At 35.5% G+C, this 25,186-nt stretch overlaps 1 protein-coding gene across 1 annotated transcript; it reads right to left on the reverse strand.

The window, feature by feature from the left end:
- Positions 1-829: 829 nt before the first annotated feature.
- Positions 830-23,975, reverse strand: LOC127877343 (succinate-semialdehyde dehydrogenase, mitochondrial-like). The gene is made up of 12 exons (XM_052423083.1): positions 23,668-23,975; positions 18,767-18,935; positions 18,344-18,465; positions 16,555-16,638; positions 15,976-16,146; positions 13,222-13,338; positions 10,041-10,184; positions 8,989-9,132; positions 5,651-5,809; positions 3,714-3,883; positions 1,670-1,728; positions 830-1,159 (listed from the first exon to the last, which is right to left on the reverse strand). The coding sequence occupies exons 2-12, from the start codon at positions 18,933-18,935 to the stop codon at positions 951-953; spliced, it is 1,548 nt and encodes a 515-aa protein (XP_052279043.1). The 5' UTR covers positions 23,668-23,975; the 3' UTR covers positions 830-950.
- Between the last annotated feature and the right edge of the window lie 1,211 nt (positions 23,976-25,186).

The raw sequence follows: 25,186 nt of genomic DNA on the forward strand, positions 1-25,186 counted from the left end.
CTCTTAAATTTTCAAAGAAACGCATGAACCAGCATATTCACAGGACATTTTTTTTCTTCAACACAATCATGTGACTAGATCAAGGAACAACAGTGTGTAAAACATTTCACATGGTTAAGTTGATTAATAAAGTAATGCAGAATAATTGATATATATCACAGTACAATGTTCAAGAATCCAATAGACACAAAAACTAGACATTCATAATCAAAATCGATATCTTAAATCTAAGATTATCTATCGTTACAAAAATACATGAGTCACTTTGAACCCATTCTTTGGTATATGCAAAACAGTAGATTCACTGTTTCATTATGTTAAATCATCCGTACACAATCAGGTGGTCAGTTTGAAATGACTGCCAAACAAATAATTGCTTAAAAGCTGTGTGTGTGTTCTTAAGCAGGAAATTACACATTAAGTTTAAAAAAATAGAGGATATTTGTTGGATTCGGTGGATTATCGATTTTAATTCACGAGTGATCATAGAAAATAATATTTTCACGAGTGGCGCAGCCACGAGTGAAAATATATATTTTCTATGATCACGAGTGAATTAAAATCGATAATCCACTGAATCCAACAAATTTTCTTTTTATTTTATGCTTTTTTTCACAGTTTATATACATTGTTATAGTGTTCAACTAAAGAATTTCGCTGGGAAAATGACGTCATTTCGTCAAAAAAATGACGTCATTTTACAGTAAACAATGAAAATTATCGATAATTCTCACTGATAATTTTCACTGTTTGAAACAGTGAAATTATCAGTTTTAATTCACTGATATTTCTCTATAAACCACCGGAAAGCATTAAATAAAAATATATCATTGTTTCAATACGTAATGACAACCTGATCCCCACAAAGACTTATTTTTTTCACCATTTTCCAAACTCAAATTACTACATCCCCGTACAAAGCACTTCTACCTCACCAAGGGCCCAGTTCCTTACTTCATGCCCATGCAGAGGTACTTGACCTCAATATACTCCTCTATGCCATACCCTATGCCCCCCTCCCTGCCAAGCCCCGACTCCTTGAAGCCCCCAAATGTCCCCTCGCAACACGAGAAGAGCCCCTCGTTGAGCCCCACTATGCCATACTCCAGCGCCTCTGCCACCCTCCACTGCTGGGACGCATCACTTGTGAACACGTAACCTGGGGAAATACATACACCATGTTCAATGAATGTGATAGCAGACACATGCAAAAAGTAGAATGCATTTTAATGAAAAGTATACTTCAATGTACGCCATCAATGTGATATAAAGATACATGCAATATGTAGAGTGCACTTAAATAAAAAGTATACTTCAATGCACAGCATGTTCAATGACTGTGATATCAGAAACATGAAGAAGGTACATTGTGCAAATTAAAAGAATATTTTAATTCATCACATGCTACATCATGTTTTCTATGTAATATAACTGTTACAAATATTTGTTATCTTAAACATGTGTAAAACAGCGTTTTGAGCGTTTGCATTGGCTACTTTTTGTTTGACTGACAAATCATGTTATGTTATTTTTACTGAATTATGATGCAATGTCAAGTGACGTCACACACACTTTCATTTTATATAAGTAGTGTAATATTCTCTAAGAAAATATGTAATTCATGAAAAATTGTACAAGTTCACATTTTGTGTTTCTAGGTGCTTCTCACCTGCCAAGCCGGCTGATGTCCCATTGGCCAGAATAATGGCTTCCTCCTCCGTCTTAAACCTGTGAAATAGCAGACGTAAACTGATTCAATATTTCCTGGATTGTCTTTCATCTTAACCATGGTTTATGTTGTGCTCATATGAGGTAAATACCAGTTATTAAATGATTGTATGTGTCTTTTGTTTATTTTATTTATTTTTTTGTTATTTTTACAGACCCTGGCTTTGCTATTGTGTTAATAATAACAACTGTCTTTATTTTCACATGTATATTGTATCCTTATGGGATAGTCTGCAAATTTGAACTGTCAATGATACCAAGATGAACCAACTGAGTATGCAAATTTCGTGTTACTTTTCATAAACCATATAACTCCATCCCACCTGTGTGAATTACCTTAAAACAAGGGCTGTTTGTAAAACATGCATGCCCCCCATATGGGCTGTCAAATGTAGTGGAATCCATTGTGTGAATACGTTTTTTGTCACTGTGACCTTGACCTAGTGACCTGAAAATCAATAGGGGTCATCTGCCAGCCATGATCAATGTACCTATGAAGTTTCATGATCCTAGGCCTAATTATTCTTGAGTTATCATCCGGAAACCATTTTACTGTTTCGAGTCACTGTGACCTTGACCTTTGACCTAGTTACCTGAAAATTGATACGGGTCATCTGCCAGTCATGATCAATGTACCTATTAAGTTTCATAATCCTAGGCGTAAGCATTCTTGAGTTATCATCTGGAAACTATTTTACTGTTTCGAGTCACTGTGACCTTGAACTTTGACCTAGTGACCTGAAAATCAATAGGGGTCATCTGCCAGTCATGATCAATGTTCCTATGAAGTTTCATGATCCTAGGTGTAAGCATTCTTGAGTTATCATCCGGAAACCATTTTACTGTTTCGAGTCACTGTGACCTTGACCTTTGACCTAGTGACCTGAAAATCAATAGGGGTCATCTGCCAGTCATGATCAATGTTCCTATGAAGTTTCATGATCCTAGGTGTAAGCATTCTTGAGTTATCATCCGGAAACCATTTTACTGTTTCGAATCACTGTGACCTTGACCTTTGACCTAGTGACCTGAAAATAATAGGGGTCATCTGCCAGTCATGATCAATGTACCTATGAAGTTTCATGATCCTAGGTATCAGCATTCTTGAGTTATCATCCGGAAACCATTTTACTATTTCGAGTCACTGTGACCTTGACTTTTGACGTAGTGATCTGAAAATCAAAAGGGCTCATCTGCCAGTCATGATCAATGTACCTATGAAGTTTCATGATCCTAGGCCTAAGCGTTCTTGAGTTATCATCTGGAAACAATCTGGTGGACGGACCGACCGACATACCAATGGACCGACATGAGCAAAACAATATACCCCCTTCTTCGAAGGTGGGCATAAAAATCATCAATGGAAACAAAAATATGATGTAAATTCTCAGAAAAATCATGTAAATTCTCAGAAAAATCATTTAAAAAAAAATCATTCACGGTTTGGTAAATTGAAAAAATTGAAAAAAGTTGTTTCATATTCGCAAATTTTCGGTTTAGTTATATTTATGAGGAAAAGGTAATACAGCACATTTACCATGCTCTAAAATAGCCTTTATATGCATCTTTTGACGATTTAAAAACCTGAAAATTATAAAGTGTTGCAACGCAAAACGATTGAATAATTTGGAGAGTTATGTTGTTGTCGTAATATTTTGAGAAACTATGAGGATCGCTTATATGAAGTATAAAATACTTCCCTTATTGTAAAAGGAAGAATGGCCGAGTGGTCTAATGCGCAGACTTTTGACTCCAGGACTCCAGGGGTCAGTGGTTCGAGTCCTGCTGAGGGTTACCTTTTGGAGCTTTTTAGATCCATTATTTACATTGATCGATATCAAGCATTAATGACAAACTTCAAAACATGCCAAAATCTGTGAAAAGGCCCCTTTAAATTCTCAGACAATAATTTAAATTCTCAGAAAAATCAATCCAAAAACAAAATTATCCAAATGCATTTCTTGAATTCTCCTGCCAATACTTACTTTGCGATGCCCACCACGGGTCCAAAGATTTCCTCCTTGGAGACCAGCATGTCTGATGTCACCCCCGACAACAGCGTAGGCTCATAAAATGTGTCCCCTAGGCTGCTCCTCTGGCCCCCCACATGAACATTGGCTCCCTGCTTCCTGGCATCCTCCACAAAACTGTCCACCTGGAGTGGGGAATCGTAGGTGTATTGAAAGGTTTATGAGGTCCTTCTGTGCCTAAAGCTGCATTATTTGTGGAGTCGGAGTGTGTCCTAGAGCTCCTACCTTATTATCCCCCGCCAAAGGCGGAGGGATATTGTTTTGGAATTGTCCTTCCGTCCATCTTTCCATCCGTCCCGAGCCATATCTTGGAAGTGCCTTGGCGGATTCATTGAAACTTGGTATGAATATATATATGGATAAGAGGATGATGCACGCCAAATGGCATCAGACACCATCTGTTAATAACGGAGTTATGGCCCTTTGAATCTTGAAAAAATGCTTTTATGAGTGTCAAATATAACACTTTTGTGTCCAGAAGCATATTGGCGGGGGATATCAATTCAACGAATTTGCTTGTTAATTTACCAGACGCACAAATGTTGGGACAAATTTCAAATTGTAGCTTCAATTTTCAGCTTTTTCTAGTTTCTTTTAAAGCAAAAAATTCGTAAAAGCGGAAAGTGTCTTCCCTGATTTGCATACTGCAATGGCTTATCTGGTTTGAAACTTAAAGCACACACATTATGACCAGATTTCCGTAAACAAAGCTCAATTTATAGTCCATCACAGTAAAGTTGCTACAAATGTTTGGAACATTGAGAAACTTTTAATTGTACATGAAACAGTTAGTATGGTTGCGATGATTTAAAATTTCATAATTATTTTGGAAATGAATACATTATTCCATACCAACAGGTATTTATGCAAAAAAAAAAGTTTGAATTAAAAGGGGTAGATCTCAATCAAATTGGAATCTTTGTCCTAATATGAGTGAAGTCCCTACAATCTTACCATCTTGCAAAATAATACGGTCAAAATCTATGAAGTGTTGTTATGTTATTATGGTCTTAATTTAAACAACTTTGAAAGAAAAGAAATACTTGCAGTATTTTAACCCTTTCCCACTCAGAAGCAAGTGAAAATGGCTATGTGCAAACAGCATAAAAACAGAACAGCCTTCGAGTAACTAACAGTCTGTTCAGGTTTTATGCTGTTTGCTGCTCATATGTATCTAAGGGTTGGAAATGAAGGTTTTAAAACTTGAATCTAGTAAGAAAGGCCTTTAATTAAATTTAATTTCTAAGGGACTACTAATGCTTCAAAATACCTATCTAAGTGGTAAAGGGTTAAAATCTTTAAAAAAAACAAGAGAACACAGAAACACAATGCCCCCTAATGCACCGCTTTTTTTACCTTGAAGGATGACCTTGACCTTTCACCACTCAAAATGTGCAGCTCCATGAGATACACATGCATGCCAAATATCAAGTTGCTATGTTCAATATTTCAAAAGTTATTGCAAAACTTTACTATATTAAATTTTTTAATTTTCGACCTTTGACCCTGAAGGATGACCTTGACCTTTCACCACTCAAAATGTGCAGCTCCATGAGATACACATGCATGCCAAATATCAAGTTGTTATGTTCAATATTTCAAAAGTTATTGCAAAACTTTAATATATTAAAGTTTAATTTTTTTTACTTTTGACCTTGAAGGATGACCTTGACCTTTCACCACTCAAAATGTGCAGCTCCGTGAGATACACAAGCATGCCAAATATCAAGTTGCTATGTTCAATATTTCAAAAGTTATTGCAAAACTTTACTGTAAGGTTAGAGTTTTGGGACAGAATGACAGACAGACAGACAGACAGGCCCAAAACAATATACCCCCGATCTATCGATCCGGGGGCATACAAAAATAACAATATTTCCATTGTCGGGTACCTTGTCCACAGCCCTTTTATTGATAAGAGGTCCCTGAGTGACCCCTGATTCCATCCCGTTTCCAATCTTCACATCCTGTTTAATAGATGCCGTTAATTTCTCAACAAACTTGTCATGTATTCCTTCCTGAACAAGAAATCTGTTGGCACACACACATGTCTGAAAAAAATCATGAAATCAAAATCAGTAATAAATATACATGAAAGCAGTTTCATATTTTATAAGTGTTATGTTATGGAACTTAAATTCCAAGTCACGTAAAGTCTGGTAATATAAAATGAGTTTTTATTAAAACATTGAAGTCTTTCTATAGCAAAGTCTGTTTATTATTCTAGAAGAATAAGATGTTTTTCTCACTTTTTCTCAATTTCCTGTATCACGAGTTACATTGTCCACATACTTCTAAATGGCTTTTAATTAAAAATTATAATTCTATCTTGTTCGAAGTATAGCTTTTTTAAAGGTTTATGCATAAAATTATTGCATCTGATATAGAACTTTTACACAGAAGCTATATAAATTTCACACAAATGATAAAGAACTTCGAAACAATTGGTATAGAACTTTTTACACAGACATGGCCATTTTATAACAAGAGCACCGCCTTGCGGGTGCAGACCGCTCATCCATTTTCTTTTTAAAGGTGAAGGGACTCTCATTTTCAATCACAAAGGAGGGAGGGGTGGAGCGAAGAGGGGTGCATTGAGTGGAGGTGTGGACATTTATTACATTATCTTCTAAAAATGCGAAAAAAAGGGAAAAAAAAATCGGGGTGGGGGGTGGGGGTGTGGGGGTGTGGGGGTGTGGATTCTTGGGTGCAATGGTTGGACGGTATTTCAAACATAAAATAATAAAAATAAATATTTGTGTTTTTTAACCGTTTCAAAAAAAAAATTGGGGGGGGGGTGAGTTGGGGGGGGGGGGGTATAGTGTGAGGGTGTGGTGGTAATTTGTGTGATGATCTGAAAAAAAAAAAAAAAAAAAAAAAAAATTAGGGGGGGGGGAATTCGGGTGGGGGGAGGGGTGGGTGGGAGGATTCTTGGGTGCGATGGTTGGAGGGTATTTCAAACATAAAATAATCAAAATAAATAGTTTTGTTTTTTAACCGTTTAAAAAAAAAATTTGGGGAGGGGGTGGGGTGGGAGGGGTATAGTGTGAGGGTGTGGTGGTCATTTGTGAGATGATCTTAAAAAAAAAAAAAAAAAAAAAAAAAAAAAAATTGGGGGGGGGGGGATAAGGGGGGAGGGGGGGAAGAGGGGGGCACGGGCGATGGTTTGAGTGGAGTCTATTGTGGTATGTCAGGTAAGAGTAGTTTTGTCAAAGTATCAATCAAATCTAATCATAAATAAAGAAGTTATGGCAATTTTAGCAAAATTTAATAATTTGACCTTGAGAGTCAAGGTCATTCAAAGGTCAAGGTAAAATTCAACTTGCCAGGTGCAGTAACCTCATGATAGAATGAAAGTATTTGAAGTTTGAAAGCAATAGCCTTGATACTTAAGAAGTAAAGTGGATCGAAACACAAAATTTAACCATATATTCAAAGTTACTAAGTCAAAAAAGGGCCATAATTCCGTAAAAATGACATCCAGAGTTATGCAACTTGTCCTTTTACTGTACCCTTATGATAGTTTGCGAGTGTTCCAAGTATGAAAGCAATATCTATGATACTTTAGGGGTAAAGTGGACCAAAGCACAAAACTTAACCAAATTTTCAATTTTCTAAGTATAAAGGGCCCATAATTCCGTCCAAATGCCAGTCAGAGTTACATAACTTTGCCTGCACAGTCCCCTTACGATAGTTAATAAGTGTTGCAAGTATGAAAGCAATAGCTTTGATACTGTAGGAATAAAGTGGACCTAAACACAAAACATCACCAAATTTTCAATTTTCTAAGTATAAAAAGGGCACATAATTCTGTCAAAATGCCAGTCAGAGTTACATTACTTTGCCTGCACAGTCCCCTTATGATAGTTAGTAAGTGTTGCAAGTATGAAAGCAATAGCTTTGATACTTAAGGAATAAAATGGACCTAAACACAAAACTTAACCAAAATTTTCAATTTTCTAAGTATAAAAAGGGCACATAATTCTGTCAAAATGCACGCCAGAGTTATCTAACTTTGCCTGCCCAGTCCCCTCATGATAGTAAGTAAGTGTACCAAGTTTGAATGCAATAGCATTGATACTTTCTGAAAAAAGTGGACCTAAACGCAAAACTTAACCAAAATTTTCAATTTTCTAAGTATAAAAAGTGCACATAATTCAGTCAAAATGCACGCCAGAGTTATCTAACTTTGCCTGCCCAGTCCCCTCATGATAGTTAGTAAGTGTACCAAGTTTGAATGCAATAGCATTGATACTTTCTGAGAAAAGTGGACCTAAACGCAAAACTTAACCGGACGCCGACGCCAAGGTGATGACAATAGCTCATAATTTTTTTTCAAAAAATAGATCAGCTAAAAATGATATAGAACTTAAAAAAGATGATAAATAATTTGTACACAGATGAAATATAACCCTGACACAGATTTTTTATAGAATTTTTACACAGCTGATATAGAACTTTTACTAAGATGATATAGAATTTTGCACATGTGATATAGAACTTTTACACAAATGATATAGCACTCTTACACAGATGTTATGGAACGTTTGCACATATGATATAGATCGTTTACATAGATGATAAAGAACTTGTACACAAATGATATAGAACTTTAACAGATATGATATAGATCGTTTACACAGATGATAAAGAACTTTTACACAGATAACATAGAACTACACAGATGATAAAGAACTTTTGCACATATGATATAGATCGTTTACACAGATGATATAGAACGTTTACACAGATGATATAGAACTTTTGCACATATGATACAGATCGTTTGCAAAGATGATAGAGAATTTTTACACAGATGATAAAGAACTTTTGCTCCTATGATATAGATCATTTACATAGATGATAAAAAAACTTGTACACAGATGATATAGAACTTTAACACAGATGATAAACAACTTTTACACAGATGATATAGATCTTTAACACAGATGATAAAAGAATTTTCACACGGATGATGTAAAACTTTTACACGGATGATAAAGAACTAAAACACAGATGATAAAGAACATATAAAGATATAATAAAGAAAATTTACTCTGATGATATAGAACTTGTATCTAGACAATATACATTAACCATACACAAATAATATATAACCATACATATAAGACATAGAACTTTTACACAGATGATGAAGATTGTTTACACAGATGATAAAGAACTTGAACACAGATGCAATAATTTCATACTCACTCATGAGACTACTCACCTGTCCAGCACACCTGAACTTGCAGGCCATTGCCGACCTCACAGCCACCTCAATGTCTGCAGAGTCAAACACGATGAACGGGGCATTCCCTCCCAGCTCCATGCTACACTTCTTCACTGTTTCAGCTGACTGACGCAACAAAATCTGAAAACAAATGACAGACTTAGTGACCATGTTGAAAATACTAGTAGATCAAAAGAAAATCATAACAAAAAGGTACAATACAACATGAGTAATATGACCAAACAGGAGCTCCCAAAAATACTAAAGTATCAGGATATTGTTCTCCAACCCTCCATTACATGATGCTAGTTAGCATTCACAATAAAATCACTGGTAAAGTACTAGCGTTTGCACAACATTACAATATGCAATATCGGGTGATGGCTACCATCAGCAAATGTCTATATATTCAATGCAGCTTGTATTAAAAACGGTAAGGGCGTTGAGCAAGTCCTAAATGTTGTAATTTTTAGCCACATTTTTTTTACAGCTTTTCCCTAACATAATGTAATGGAGGGTTGGAGAACACAATCCTGATTTCAAAAGTATTCCAAGATTTAATTTTAATTTTATGCTTTAATCTTAAGATATCTGCACAAACTGCAAGAAAAACTGTCTTTTATGCACTAAAGTTTTTGGCAAAGGTATTTCAATTACTTGAGATATTTGCAAAAATAAAGTTCTTAATGGTGTGTTTACTTTCATTTCCAGCCCATGTGTAACCCCTATAACTCTGCAGATCCTGCACCCTGGTTAACATACATCAAAGGTCCCCACAAACTTTTCTAGCATAGTATAGCCATCATAAAGAAGCCATTCTCTCATGAAATAACCTTCAAATCATGCTACTGTTTTTTCTTTTAAATTAACCCTACACCATGATTGTTCAACTCCAAGCCATAAAATGTTCATAGCACAAGCCAAAATAACACTTTATATATTTTTTTAATCAGGCAATCTTTTTTGAAAATGTATTCTTTTTGGGCATGACGACGCCTAATTTGACTTAACATTCAAAACTGCTACCTATGCATTAACAGTATACCCACCTTGCCTACAGCAGACGAGCCAGTGAAGGATATATGAGAGACCAGAGGGCTCTCACAGAGCACTTTGCCTATGGCAGGGGCATTGCCACGGTTACATGTGACCACGTTCATCACTCCTGCTGGTATACCAGCCCTATCAAACAGCTGAAAGAAACATAATATTGTATCATGTTTTTCAGATCTTTTGTTAACTAATGCATAATTTATTTAATTAAACAAGGGACAAAATTGTTTTCTATTTGAAAAAAATGTCTGATAAAGGGAGATAATTCAAAATGTGAATTGTTTCCCCCTTGTGTCAAATTCAATCTATTTTTACTCGTGGCGACCTTGATTTCAAATTGAAAAAAAAAGTCTGATTAAGGGAGACAACTCAAAATGTGCATTGTTACTGATTGTTCATGGTTACCACCCTTGTTTCAAATTCAATCTATTTTTAGTCGTGGCGACCTTGACCTTGGAGATATCGACGTAATTTTTCCGCGAGACACACTGTCCAATGATGGTGAACGAATGTGCCATATGATTTTAAAATCTCACCATGAATGACAGTTATGGCCGGTCAAGCTCATTTATGGCCATTTTTGACCTTTGAACTCAAAGTGTTACCTTGACCTTGGAGATATCGACATAATTCTTTCGTGCAACACACCGTCTAATGATGGTGAACAAATGTGCCAAATGATTTTAAAATCTCACAATGAACGACAAAGTTATGGCCCGGACAAGCTTGTTCCGCCCGCCCGCCAGCCCGCAGTGGAATTTTGAAATGAGAAATACAACAAGAAATGTGTCACAGATTCTGATGCTCCCATGACACAAGTTTGGACACTGATAAATATGCTAAATAACCAACAGCTAACAAAAAGATGATGGGCAATAATTCAGCCAAAATTAGTGGCAGCTAAAATTCCTTTCCTTACAACGATCTTCACATTAAGGTTATTAAGCTGTAAATGCTTGAGCAAGGATCCCTAAGCAGTCAAATGGGAGTTTAAATTACATTATTTTGGGACAAAACATTAAATAGTGGAAGACCAGACAAAAGGCCATAATTCGGTCAAGCACTTTTCTTTTCTTTGCAATCATCTAGACTTTTTCAACTGTGAACTTTCTTGCAAGATCCACCCAAATGTAAAAGAGACATTTAAAACATACAACTTTGGGAGTAAGAATTTTATAAAGGAAAAACTGAAAAACAGAATGGCTAGCATTCTACCAAAATTTGTTTTAGCCAAATTTCTTTCTTTAACATCATCTGCGGTCAATCAACCAGTATCTGCAAAAATCTGTGGGTCCTCGAACAAAGCCAGTAAAAATGCACAAGGTTCTGAAACAACCCCAGAATACTGGCCCTAATGGATGGTAAGAAATCAGTTCAAGTAACAATGTAAAGTTTACTGACCAGCAAATTTGAGTATGGACCAGATTTCCAGGCCCTGCAGCAAGTAATGGTTTTAGAACTTTCATGAAGTCTGTGCATCGGTGTAAGTTTGAGTGATATCCACATATAAGTTAAAGAGGAGATCAACATACAAGCTTTGGGACTTCCTACATACATACTGATGGAAAAGTGCAATGCTTAATGCCTCAAACTCAGTGAGGGCATAACAAAAATTACGCAAATAATAAAATGTTTCATCATTATTCTTTCTTTTCATATTTACTAATACCTTTTAAGGTTCACAACATTTTATAAACACATACAGAATATTAGAAAACATGCATGAAGCTACTTATTAAAACTTTATTTTCTACACAAAATATTAACAATCTCAAAATTGTAACAAAACGTTTATTATCACTCACTTAAAGAATTCATTAAACCCTAAATAATAATAATAATTATTATTTTTATCATAATTATCATTTGGAACTTATAAAAAAAAACAAGCTCTATCGGCTTGGGTCAATTCATCACCCCAGGGCTTTTTTCCTTCTTTTAGAGAGGCCATGCATTTCAGAATATTTACAATTTTCACCACTCATTTTTTTTTCACAATTTTAAGAATTTCATCATGTTTACAATAGTAACAATTGAGTGACTCAATCTTTCCCAATTTTGAAAATTCACGACTCATTTATTCCATATTTAAGTGGCCAAAGGCCGCTTCACACAAATAAGAAACAAGGGCTGTTTGTAAAACATGCATGCCCCCCATATGGGCTGTCCGTTGTACTGGCAGCCATTGTGTGAATACGACTTTTGTCACTGTGACCTTGACCTTTGACCTAGTGACCTGAAAATCAATAGGGGTCATCTGCAAGTCACGATCAATGTACCTATGAAGTGTCATGATCCTAGGCAAAAGCGTTCTTGAGTTATCATCCGAAAATCATTTAACTATTTTGGGTCACCGTGACCTTGACCTTTGACCTTGTAACCTCAAAATCAATAGGGGTCATTTGCGAGTCATGATCAATCTACCTATGAAGTTTCATGATCCTAGGCATATGCCTTCTTGAGTTATCATCCGAAAACCATTATACTATTTCGGGTCACCGTGACCTTGACCTTTGACCTAGTGACCTGAAAATCAATAGGGGTCATCTGCGAGTCTTGATCAATCTACCTATAAAGTTTCATCATCCTAGGCATATGCGTTCTTGAATTATCGTCCGAAAATCATTTTACTATTTCGGGTCACCGTGACCTTGACCTTTGACCTAGTGATCTCAAAATCAATAGGGGCCATCTGCGAGTCATGATCAATCTACCCATGAAGTTTCATGATCCTAGGCGTATGCGTTCTTGAGTTATCATCCGGAAACCATTTTACTATTTAGGGTTACCGTGACCTTGACTTCTGACCTAGTGACCTCAAAATCAATAGGGGTCATCTGCGAGTCATGATCAATCTACCCATGAAGTTTCATGATCCTAGGTGTATGCGTTCTTGAGTTATCATCCGGAAACCATTTTACTATTTCGGGTCACCCTGACCTTGACCTTTGACCTAGTGACCTCAAAATCAATAGGGGTCATTTGCAAGTCATGATCAATGTACCTATGAAGTTTCATGATCCTAGGCCCAAGCGTTCTTGAGTTATCGTCTGACAACCACCTGGTGGACCGACTGACCGACGGACCAACAGACCGACATGAGCAAAGCAATATACCCCCTCTTCTTCGAAGGGGGGCATAAAAAAGCCCTTCACGCTTCCAGCAGGCAACGCTCACCTCACACAATGCCAGTGCAGAGAGAGGGGTGTCTTCTGCAGGCTTCAACACCACAGTGCACCCTGCTGCAATGGCAGCACACGCCTTTCGAGTTATCATCGCATTCGGGAAATTCCACTGAAATTTACCAACAAGTTATGTCAATTAATGATATGTGGTAGGTTTATGCCACAAAGGTGTTTGCATGTTTTCATCTCATAGGTGAAATTTGAAAGGACCATTGAAATTTGGCAGGTTCTAAAGAAATATCCTGTTAATTGAACACAAACAAGTTATTGTTACAGATGACAATTAAACATTATTTACAGGGGCGATAATTCCACAATGATGATCTTCACAATTATCTCTGCAAACTTTATCAATCTAATGCTCGTCTGATCGTGTGAGGGCATTTTCAATCTTTAAAATCATAAAATCCATATAAACAGGAAACAAATTAAAATAGACACAGCCTTTATCTTTGTTTCTAAATTAAGAAGAAATTTTACACATGCGCCAAAACTGAAAGATGCTTGTTATCAACCAATCCAGTAGTGTCTATTTATAACTATGCAGATGTAACCAATGACAATCAGAGGTGCAAACAAATGAACTAATGGAAGTTTGTGTAATTTCAAATCTCATCATGCTGTAAGCAATTATTGTTTGCTAAAACAAATATGAAAAGAGGCACTTCTTGTCCATAGTAAAATTTAAGAATAATTCAAATCTTTATTTTGCCAAACATATTGTCTGCACGTTTGTGTACTGTACAATATGAACAAAAATTTACAGAAAATATATGAAAAGCATTATGATTTAATGTTAGCAAACAACAAAACGAGTTATTGTGATTCCTAACCATAACATGGTTTTCTCAGTGGTGAGTTAGGACTTGCAATCACTAGTCCTGCAGGGCAAGTCTCATTTTGGAGAATTTTACAACCCTGCATGACAGAAAAAAATCCATGATTAATTAATAACTTTCTAAGGTAAACATGCCTGAGGGATTGGATCCTCAAATTGAACTAGACAAATGCAGAAGTAAAAATTAAAATACATTTTCTATACAAAAACCAACTTGATTTCTCAACCAGTAATCAAAGAATTTAGCATTGATTATGACGATTTAACAAATATTAACCCAAATGAGACATAGCATCCGCCACAAGCCATTCTTAAAAAAGAACTTCATTTATTTAAACAAGAATATCAGTGAAACTGATGGATGCTCCCCGATGATGCGCTTTGTCAATGTATGTGTTAATAAACACCTAAAAATATCTATTATTAGCCTCTGTGACCTTGAACCAGTGACCTTAAACCTCATCAAGAGGTAGAGGTCCATGCAAGGTACCTACATGCCAAATATGATAGCGATTGGTTAAGTATTGAAGGCGCTATGAGAAACGGTAGCAAAAGAGTGACGGAAACATATATTATTAGCCTCAGTGACCTTGACCCTAGTGACCTCAAACCTCATCAAAAGGTAGAGGTTCATGCGAGTTACCTTCATTCCAAATATGAAAGAGATCGGTTAAGTATTGAAGGTGCTATGAGAAACTGTAACAAAAGTGTGACGGAGAAATCTATTATCAGCCTCAGTGACCTTGACCTTGACCCCTGTGACCTCAAACCTCATAAAAAAATAGAGGTCCATGCAAGGTACCTACATGCCAAATATGAAAGAGATCGGTTAAGTATTGAAGGTGCTATGAGAAACTGTAACAAAAGAGTGACAGAAGAATCTATTATTAGCCTCAGTGACCTTGACCTTTACCCCAGTGACCTCAAACCTCATAAAAAAATAGAGGTCCATGCAAGGTACCTACATACCAAATATGAAAGAGATCGGTTAAGTATTGAAGGTGCTATGAGAAACTGTAACAAAAGTGTGACAGAAGAATCTATTATTAGCCTCAGTGACCTTGACCTTGACCCCAGTGACCTCAAACCTCATTAAAAAATAGAGGTCCATGCAAGGTACCTACATGCCAAATATGAAAGAGATCGGTTAATTATTGAAGGTGCTATGAGAAACTGTAACAAAAGAGTGACTGAACATTCTATTATTAGCCTCAGTGACCTTGACCCCAGTGACCTCAAACCTCATCAAAAGGTAGAGGTCCATGCAAGGTACCTACATGCCAAATATGAAAGAGATCGGTTAAGTATTGAAGGTGCTATGAGATACTGTAACAAAAGTGTGACAGAAGAATCTATTATTAGCCTCAGTGACCTTGACCCCAGTGACCTAAAACCTCATCTAAAGGTAGAGGTCCATGCAAGGTAACTACATGCCAAATATGAAAGAGATCGGTTAAGTATTGAAGGTGCTATGAGAAACTGTAACAAAAGTGTGACGGAAGTAAGGAAATAAGGAAGGACAAACTGGCAACAATATGCTCCGCCGAAATGTAACAAAAGTGTGACAGAAGTAAGGAAGTAAGGAAGGAAGGAGGACAAACTGGCAACTATATGCTCTGCCAAAATGTTATTTCAGGGAGCATAAAAATGAAACGTTTTCAGCTCAGAAGCAAAGTTAATATCGCTGTATGCAACCAGCATAAAACCATAACAACCTGAGAGTAACTAGCAGTCTGATCAACTTTTATGATGTTTGCTGCTCATCATTATCTTAGGATTGGAAATTAATCCTATACAAATTGAAACTATTTAAAAAGGTGCTAAATTTTATTTGATTATCTAAGGGACTACACACGCGTCAAAGTGTGTGTCTGAGTGGTAAAGGGATAATAACAAAGAGTTCATTACAGGCGTTATCATCCCGCACACTCCTATTGGCTGTTTCAAAGTGAAGATCTTCTTAGTAGGGAAGGGGCTGGGTACGATGGTGCCCTGCACACGACGGCATTCCTCTGCGAACCACTCACAAAACGATGCACCATACATTATCTCCCCTTTCGACTCAGCAAGTGGCTTCCCCTGGAATTGAAAGAATATATGGCATGTGTTATCATGTGTCAAACACATATTATTGTAACTGTTTGTACATAAGTACATGTATAACTATATCTTGAATTACAACAGATTAGTTTAAACAAACATGTACATTTTCTTAAAAGTTAAATTGATTTATTTTTAAACAAAAAAACTGGTATCTTTATTAAAGAACAAATAGCAAAACAAAGCAAATAACGTACAGACACAAACATGTCGCAAACACATTAGAATGTACAATAACAAATAGCTAATACCCTCCCCTCACCAAAAATTGCCCATTGAAAAACTATTTTTGCATTTGTTGTACCATTAGCAGTTTTTCTAACTGAAGAAAATTTGATAATAACACAACAATCTTCATAGTTATTGACTTCTTCAGTACAAACCCACATTTTCCAGTGTAAGGATACGGGCAAGCTCATCTATGTTCCCCAAAATCAGCCGGTATGCAACCTTGAGCTTTTCACTGCGCTCCTGTCAAATTATAAGAGAGGTTCATCTGGGTTAGTGATATCATGGAAGTACTTTGTAAACAAATGATGTTTTTCTACCACTCTTAAAATACCTGTCTGTATAACAGACAGATATTAAGTGACATCACATTAAAATTTTATTCCAGAAGTACATTGCTTTCGTCTTGGTGTTCTGTAATAATGTTTACCCCCCCCCCCAATTTATTGATGCAAAAATATCTGATATTAACTCTCCTCTATTCTACCAAATTGATTAGATTCTAAGAATGTTTCTGCACTCTGACTCCTAATTATTCTAAAAGACATGAAAGATCTAACCAAGTTGCACAATAATTTGTTAACAATCTCCTAATCTTATAGCATAAATATGATACCGACCCAAAACATAATATTACATAACAATTATGTTGGAATACATGTAACCTCATCAGTGAACAACTACAACTTAGCATTGATAATAAATAAGACTTACATATGTTACCTCAATAAGAACAAGGCAGTTCAGGGGAAAACTATGTGTCATGCTATGATTCTTTGGACCTTGATTTGAGTCATTGTGATTAACTAATGACTTCTGAACTTCTGAATGAAGGCTAAACTATTGACCTTTGAGTGTGACCTTGATCTTAAGCCATCATGATTGACTAATGCATAATACATATTGTATCCATGACCTTAACCTTCAGCAAAGTTTTATGAAAACCCATCAAAGAGTATAGGATATACTGCGCATACTAGAAAATGAAGGCTGGATATTTGACCTTGAACCAGCATGAATGACTCATGCCTTCTGCACATTGCCACAATTACCTAAACATTTTAGGGAAGTTTCATGAAAATCATTATATGGTATAAGGACCAGGATTCAAATTATGATTTTGACCACAATTCAGCATTCCTTCTAGAAATGGTTTCAATGATCTCAACATTTTGCCATGTTTTATGAAAATCCTATAATTGGCAGAAGATATATGAATTGGACATAAAAATGGAGGCTCATATCTTTGACCTTGAATTTGACATCTTTTATTATGTGCCATACACAAAGTATTAGATACTTGACCTTGAGCAAGCTTGACTGCCTAATGCTTTCTATACATCGTCTCAATGACCTAATTAGTGTAGCATGCTTTCTATACATTGTCTCAATGACCTAATTAGTGTAGCCAAGTATCTTAAAAATATATTCCTTCAATGGATATTGGAGATATTGACCAGACACTTAAATAGAGGCTAAAACTTTTGACCTTGAAGTAGGATATCGACCTTCAGCAGGCATGACTGACTCATGCCGTCTACATGTCATCTAAATGCACTTATAATTTTCGGAAAGTTTCATGAAAATTCGTCAAAGAGTATAGAGATGTAGTGCGGAAATTAAAGTATTAGCGTCAGACTGATGGACTAGCATACGTTTGGATGGAAAAAGTGCATTCCTTTAATCACCAACCTGCTTCCCTTCTCGGAATTTTTAAAAAGGGTTTCGTTGACAACTAATTAATTCAAAACCTGAATTGTTTCAGCTTTGGATCCTTAAACTACAAATATGTCCATAGGACATGTATGCCCCATTAATAAGGATTGGTTACACAAAACATTTTGATGGTGAAACACACACACATTGATGCATAGACTGCAATAACACTTCATGCCAATTTCTTTCCAAAGTATATATCCATTTTTTTTTAAAACTATGACTTCCATACTTTTGCAGTAGTTTTCTTAAATGTCTGGAATCTTTTATATGCTGTCTCTATGGCTGCTACTGTGTCGCGGACATCCATGTCTGGCACTGTGCCAACCACCTCACCGGTCGCTGGATTGGTCACTGCAAAGGAATGTAATTATCACCATTTTTTCTGTACAGTAATTTTGTGTGTATTATGTACACTTCAAACACATGTATAATGTGCCCCTTAGTTGCTTAAATGCAAAATTAATGCAGAGAAATTAGAAGGGTGTCATTGCTACATTATTCAAGACTTTTTCTATGTCATTCTATTTCTGCATTCCACATTCCACACTTTGAGTATTAAAGAATAAATAAGGTAGAGGTAATTTATTTACAAACTGGTTTTAATTTTACATGACTGGTGTTAACATTTTCGCATCAAAATCTATTATCTCACCATTGTAAGTAGCGCCACTTTTTGCCGAGGTCCATTGTCCATTAATGTATGCTTTGTCACGTATCAGGGAGCTGGACATTCTGACATATGGCTGGAACTGAGGTCTTATGAATGTTGTTTTCCAAATAAAGTGTGATGCCTTCCACAATCCTCCAGCCTTTGGAATCATCTACAATACAGCAACAGATTTTGACTGTTAGGGTCCTGTACAATATAAGCAGTGAAAGTATTTAAATCCCAAAGGGTGCTACACCCCCCCCCCCCCCCCAAAAAAAAAATATAATAATTTTTTTAATTCCATGCCTCCATGAATGAATACATAAATAAGAGGGCTAAATGCCCTTGGTTGCTCACCCGAGGCTCAAAGGATCTGAACTGTTTTGATCAGCTTTTGAGCTTTTAATAATTTTGACCAAATGACCTAGTTTTTCATACCATGTGACCCACCTCCAAACTCTGCTCAGATATCATCAGGAAAAATGTTTTGAGCAACTTTAATTAAGATTGAGCGAAAAATATGATCTCTGTGTTCACAAGCTTTTTCTAAAAATTTGATGCCCAGCAGTTGAAATTATTACTGATTTTGGACTGAAGAATTATGCCTTAATGGCATGTATCTTTGTTTAAAATGTCAAACCACCTTAGAAGTAAATACTATATTTTTATATGTAAATACACATTTAACAAAGTTTTTATGATTATCTTTCATTTAATATGGCAAATATGTTGAAATGGACGATTCATGACAATCAATTTTGGAATTGGGTCTATTTGCTTCGAGATTGCAAGGGTCAATTTTTACAATCTTTTGTAAGAGCAATAAAACTAATAAAAAAATTAACTTGTTCACAGTTGAATGTCCATTTTCTATGGGTTAAATTTTAAATTGTTGTTCGTTTGTGTAAATACAAACTTCTCTGATTAGTTGCAATAATTCAACTCTCAGCTTAATAACCCAAGTGATGCTGAGAGTTGCAATGTGATGTCTTTTGTCCAGAGCTGCAAAATCACCACTGAAAATGCTAAGGAACACTGATACTGCAAAAGCTCATCAATGTTTACCTCTGTAAAGCGCAAAGCCATTACAGCAAGAAATAATTGCTTTTTATTTACTTTGTTATTCTTTCTTACACTATATCCACCATATGGGGAAACTGTGGTAATGTTGCAGACTAAAAGTGTCGCTATCTGTTAGGTCGCAGTACACCAATCTTTTGCCCATCGTGATATTTGATGTAACCTATATCGATAACGTTGCTGAACACTTACAGATGTCAAAATTTTACAATGTTCGAAAATTGCAAAATGAAAATGTCAGGAAGAATAGTGTGTTGAAACATCTCCGTCTGTTTTTTTAGGTTATATGCAAAGGATAAGGTCCGTAAGCTGCCATTCAGGAAAATTTAAATTTGTTTTTGAAGTTTATTAATCACACTTCCCTTAATTGGTAACGATCGGCGTCTGTTTAGTGATGCACACGAAATGCGTTTATGAAGGGGTTCATATGTATTCCCAGAGCAGCCATAGCAAAAAATATCAAAGGCTCTGGGAGAACGTTGATATGATGTGATTTATGTTAAAAGAGAGTCAATAAATATTATTTTAGTTTCAACTAGTTTATTTTAGCTTGATTGCATTTGAAGAACTTTGTACTTTTAACCTATTTAACCTAAAGGGTGGAAGAATTCCTAATTAGCAATTACTAAATATGTCTCAAAGTTGGTCATTTAGCAATAATTTTATAAGAGACGAATCACATGAATACACTGCAACTTCAATATATCGCGGTTGAAGGGATCCAAAGATCGCGACCGTGATTATTCCGGTGCGCAGTATAAATTGTTAAGTTATTCATCATGTATATGTATGCGTTAGCATAGTTTGACAATCTCAAAACACACTATTTACTTACCATATTGATTTGTGTGTTACATCCATATGTTATTCATTGGTATAACACAAATCATTATTCTATGTAAGTATTTTGAAATGCATATAATTAAATTTGTAATCCGAAACACCATTGTCAAATGTTATTGTTCAAGAAAGCATGCACAAATTAGACCCATTTACAAAATGATGTCATTCACCTCATGAAAAGCATGGAAAGTTTGACAAACTGAGAGACATGATTCACCTCTCAATTAAAAGCAAATAATTTACACTGTATCTAGAGCGCAAAGATCGCTGAGATAGGTCAGTATTGACTTGTGACAATTACAGTTATAATTGTATACACCTTCATGTGTTTACTGGTGCGTTTCGGCAGTTCAAAGCAAATTCAATAGAGAATGGTTAACACCCAAAATGACCTGTGATGTTTGACAAGTTGGATAATTGTTAATCGCAGTACACAGGTGCTAGAGTGTTGTACAATGAGAGCAAACAATCTGGTTAAAACTGGATTATGAATGTCGGATTAAACAGAAATTAAGGTGGGTGGAAAAAGGGTAAAATACAACTTTGAAACGGATTTTATCTCATCAAATTCTCAGATTTTACAGCATGTTATTTAGAAATTATGCTCATCAGATTTTTGGGAGCCATAGCCGATTCGCGATATATTGGACAACGCGATATAACGGACCGTGATATATTGGAGTTGCAGTGTAACAATATCCGAAATAGTCTATCCGAAAACAGCACAAATAGCAAAAGATAAGATGATCGTGGAAAGTTATGGTATTTAACCTAGAATTGAACAAGCAGGGAATGCTTATTGTAATGCATCTTACTTGAGTATAACTGTTGGCAGTGACAATTAACCACCCATGTATAAATTGCACCAAAGGTTCGTAGTTTTCAGAAAACAACAACTGCTCATAGGTTATATGCCACCATATTCAAGGATGTGGGAGAGTATCAATGCGAGCTCACTATACGAACTTAAATAATGATAGAGCAGTTTCCATTTCGCTTTTATGTGATTTTGCATGAATATCTATTAAAAAGTTTATGTTTGTAATAATATTTGCAATGAATATTCACTATTTAGTGTACAAAGATTATTTTTGTAATATATAAATAACAGTTCAATCAATCGACCTACGAGTACTCGTTATTGATTATCAACTGCATATGCCAAATACCTTGGGGTAATCTTAACAAAGGATTAAAAACTAGTCAAATCATATTAATAATATATCCCTTAAGGCCAAAAACTCCCTCCATTTCGTAAAGTGAAACGTTAGGACCCAGAACATTAAGGTTAAAGAAGCTGCTTTTACCACATACGTTCGCCAACAACTTGAATATTATTCAGTTGTGTGGCATCTCTGGCAAAAATACTTAGCTGATAAATTAGAAGGGGCCCAACGAGCAGCAACGCGGTATGTCATATATGATTATGCATACAACAGAAGTGTGACCCATATGTTAAGACCCTTCATTGGAACACCCTTGCCCACCGCCGTATGACCCTCATAATGCTGTACAAAACTCACCACAAGCTAGCCAACGTGGACCACTGTCACCTTACTCCTACAAGAAACTTAAACTTTCTAATTCCCCAATCACGCACTCAGTATCACAGTGATTCCTTCTTTCCCAGCACTATAAGGTATTAGAGCGGTCTCCCATACCAGGTCAAATCATTACCCGATCTCGATTCCTTCAAAGCGAGACTCGGGGAGGTTAAATTCTAAGTTGTAGCCCCTTTTTTATTTTTAACATAACCCTGCACGTCTGGAATATTTTTTACTTTACTGTATTTATCTTAAATACTTCCTCTTTTAGATGCACTTTCTTAACTGACTTACACTGGTTACCCTGACAACGCGCTTCCCAATTATAATCGTGATTGATTGTTCGGGAGTATACCGTAGATGTAGATTTTCATGGCAGAGTGAACAATGCGGTTTACATGTTTAAGCATAGTTCCTATTAAATTATCATTTGATATTAAAAAAATGTAATTTTTAAAAACAGTTGATTGTTTCCTATTGTAATTTTACATTTTTTTAAATCGTCGGATAAAGATTAAGAATCCTGTTTATACCTATTGAACAATAACAATTTAAAAGCAAACTTCCTTGCCAACAGGAAGCTCGTGTTCGATACGCACCAGAAGAACCTGTCTAAAATATATGTATATAAAAATATAGAACATAGCGTGCAGACATGACATACAGTTATGAACAATTTTGACAATGTGAAATAGAGACTATTTACAATTTTTAGCCTTAAACAATCGATCACACAAACACATACCCCAGAAACATTTAACCAGTTTCAGTTTTTGTCAAAACAGATATGTAAACAGGTTTGTGAACACTGAATTCAATTTTAATTTAACAAATTTTATTCGAAGGAAAAAGAAAGATTTTAAAAGCAATCTGAACATTTGTTGACAAAATCAGCACATTAAATTAACTGCCAGCAGAACCACATGAACAAAAATTTCTTCGCACGGCAGAACGATTTAAATAAGATAACACTATCAAAACTGGAAGAATGTTATTTGTGATTCTCTGTCATAATAAAAACCGCAATAGTCAATCGTATTGAAATTAATATTGAAATATAAAGTAGTAAATAGAAAAAAATATTCAATAATTGTTGAAAGACTTCCCAGACCCGTATATATATTTCCAGAGGAATACAATGTCCCAAGAAATCTAGGAAAAGAGTGATATTGCCTGCTACAGTGTTAACACGTTAATATATATAGCTACACTATGTTCACATGTCTAGCTAGAATGGGCGTTTTATACATTCTGAGATGTCTTTCCCTCCGATCCTCTCGTTTAACAACTGAAAAAGCTACGTTACGTGAAATAAGTAATTTAAACATGCTAATATATTTAAACATGCTAATATAAAAGTGTTTATGCAAATTACTTCACGAGAATATGAATTATTTACAATAAAATCATAAATATATAATTTTTCTAATTACTTACGAACTTCCCAATGAAGAGGCAGCATGTACCATCGGGTTATGTAATTTAAGTTCAAAATTGTCTTTACACTAGAAAAATTGAGCACGAATCTGAATATTCTACACGTGTACACTGTTTCAACAATAAATGAATCGAGTAAAAGTGAACCTAAGCTTATACCAATGTGGTTAGTGGTCTAATTACTTCGATAACAGTATTATATAATTGTATTGTATAACGCGTTAAATAAAACATGAAGAAATGATATACAACAAACTGTTTCTTATTTGGTCTCTTCTTAGCGTATACCTAAATTGCGCATACTTGTAAATAGGCGTAAACATGCGTTTTACATTTCAATCTATAAATGTCTTAAACTTAAATAATGCATGCAGCTATCACAGATAACATAATGTTCTATAAAATGACACGAGATTACGTGCCTGTGTAAATCGTTCATTTGATTATAGACAAGTGGGGTAAATTATTAGTTGGCCGCGTCAGCGGCCGACTAAATTTATAGAGCATATTTTGCAAATCAGTATGTGCTTAAAAGCCTTAGCTACGGTAAGAAACGCAACTCTCTCTGCTAGGGACGATTACCGCTGCCTGTCTGCAGCAGACGACAAATAAGTCTGCTCTAGCAGTGAGTGTATATACCAGCTTGTAAGACGACATTGGCTAGTCTAGTGTTTATCATTGAAATCTGTACATATTGGCTGCTTTCAGGGAAAACGGGGCTTAATGCATGTCAAATAATATTAGCCTGTGCATACTGATTGGCATGTGCAATGTGCATAAGCTCATCAAGGACGACAATAGCGAACAACTTCAGTGCCTTCAGCGCTTTGATTATTTAAATGTAGTCGTATTGAATTTCAAACCGTGTTTGAGAATGAATAAGTTATTCATTTTGAATTATTCATGTACTTCCTTTTTCTTAACTGTCGAAAAGAGAGTATGCGCCAAATAACGTCATTTTTGCAATTAAATACATCATATAATCAAACATGAGAGCAAACACTTAAATTTTCGACAGACCATTAACACACAACAAATACAATTCAAACACTTATATCGTTTGTCTCCATATTGGAACTTTCTATTAAAAAAGTATTTAAACTTGTTTATGGATATCTAAACCTTAAATTTGGCACGAGTCTGAATAGAAAGACTCCATTTCCACTTTGTCCACTTTCAAACAAGATCTATAATTCGGAATGCTTCAAAAGCATACCCATGTATTCAAATTGCTCTGGTTCTTTTTGTGAGTTTTCGAACATTCCCTTTAAAAATACGAAACAAATATGGGATAATAAATGTCATATCATAAAATATACTTACCTTATTGTATGTAACACATTTAATTGCTGTTCTGTTAGATTTGGGATGTGAAAAAGGAATAATTTGACAGTTCCCCGGTGTAGGAAATTCGCTTATAACCTTGGCATGGAAAAAAAATCAGTTAAAAGAGTAAAAACATTTTACAGCACGCAAGCGGTACAATATTTGACCTTTGCAAAAAAATAACTATTAAACA

The sequence above is a fragment of the Dreissena polymorpha genome, chromosome 4 (assembly GCF_020536995.1).
Source record: "Dreissena polymorpha isolate Duluth1 chromosome 4, UMN_Dpol_1.0, whole genome shotgun sequence".
In the NCBI taxonomy this organism is placed as follows: Eukaryota; Metazoa; Mollusca; class Bivalvia; order Myida; family Dreissenidae; genus Dreissena; species Dreissena polymorpha.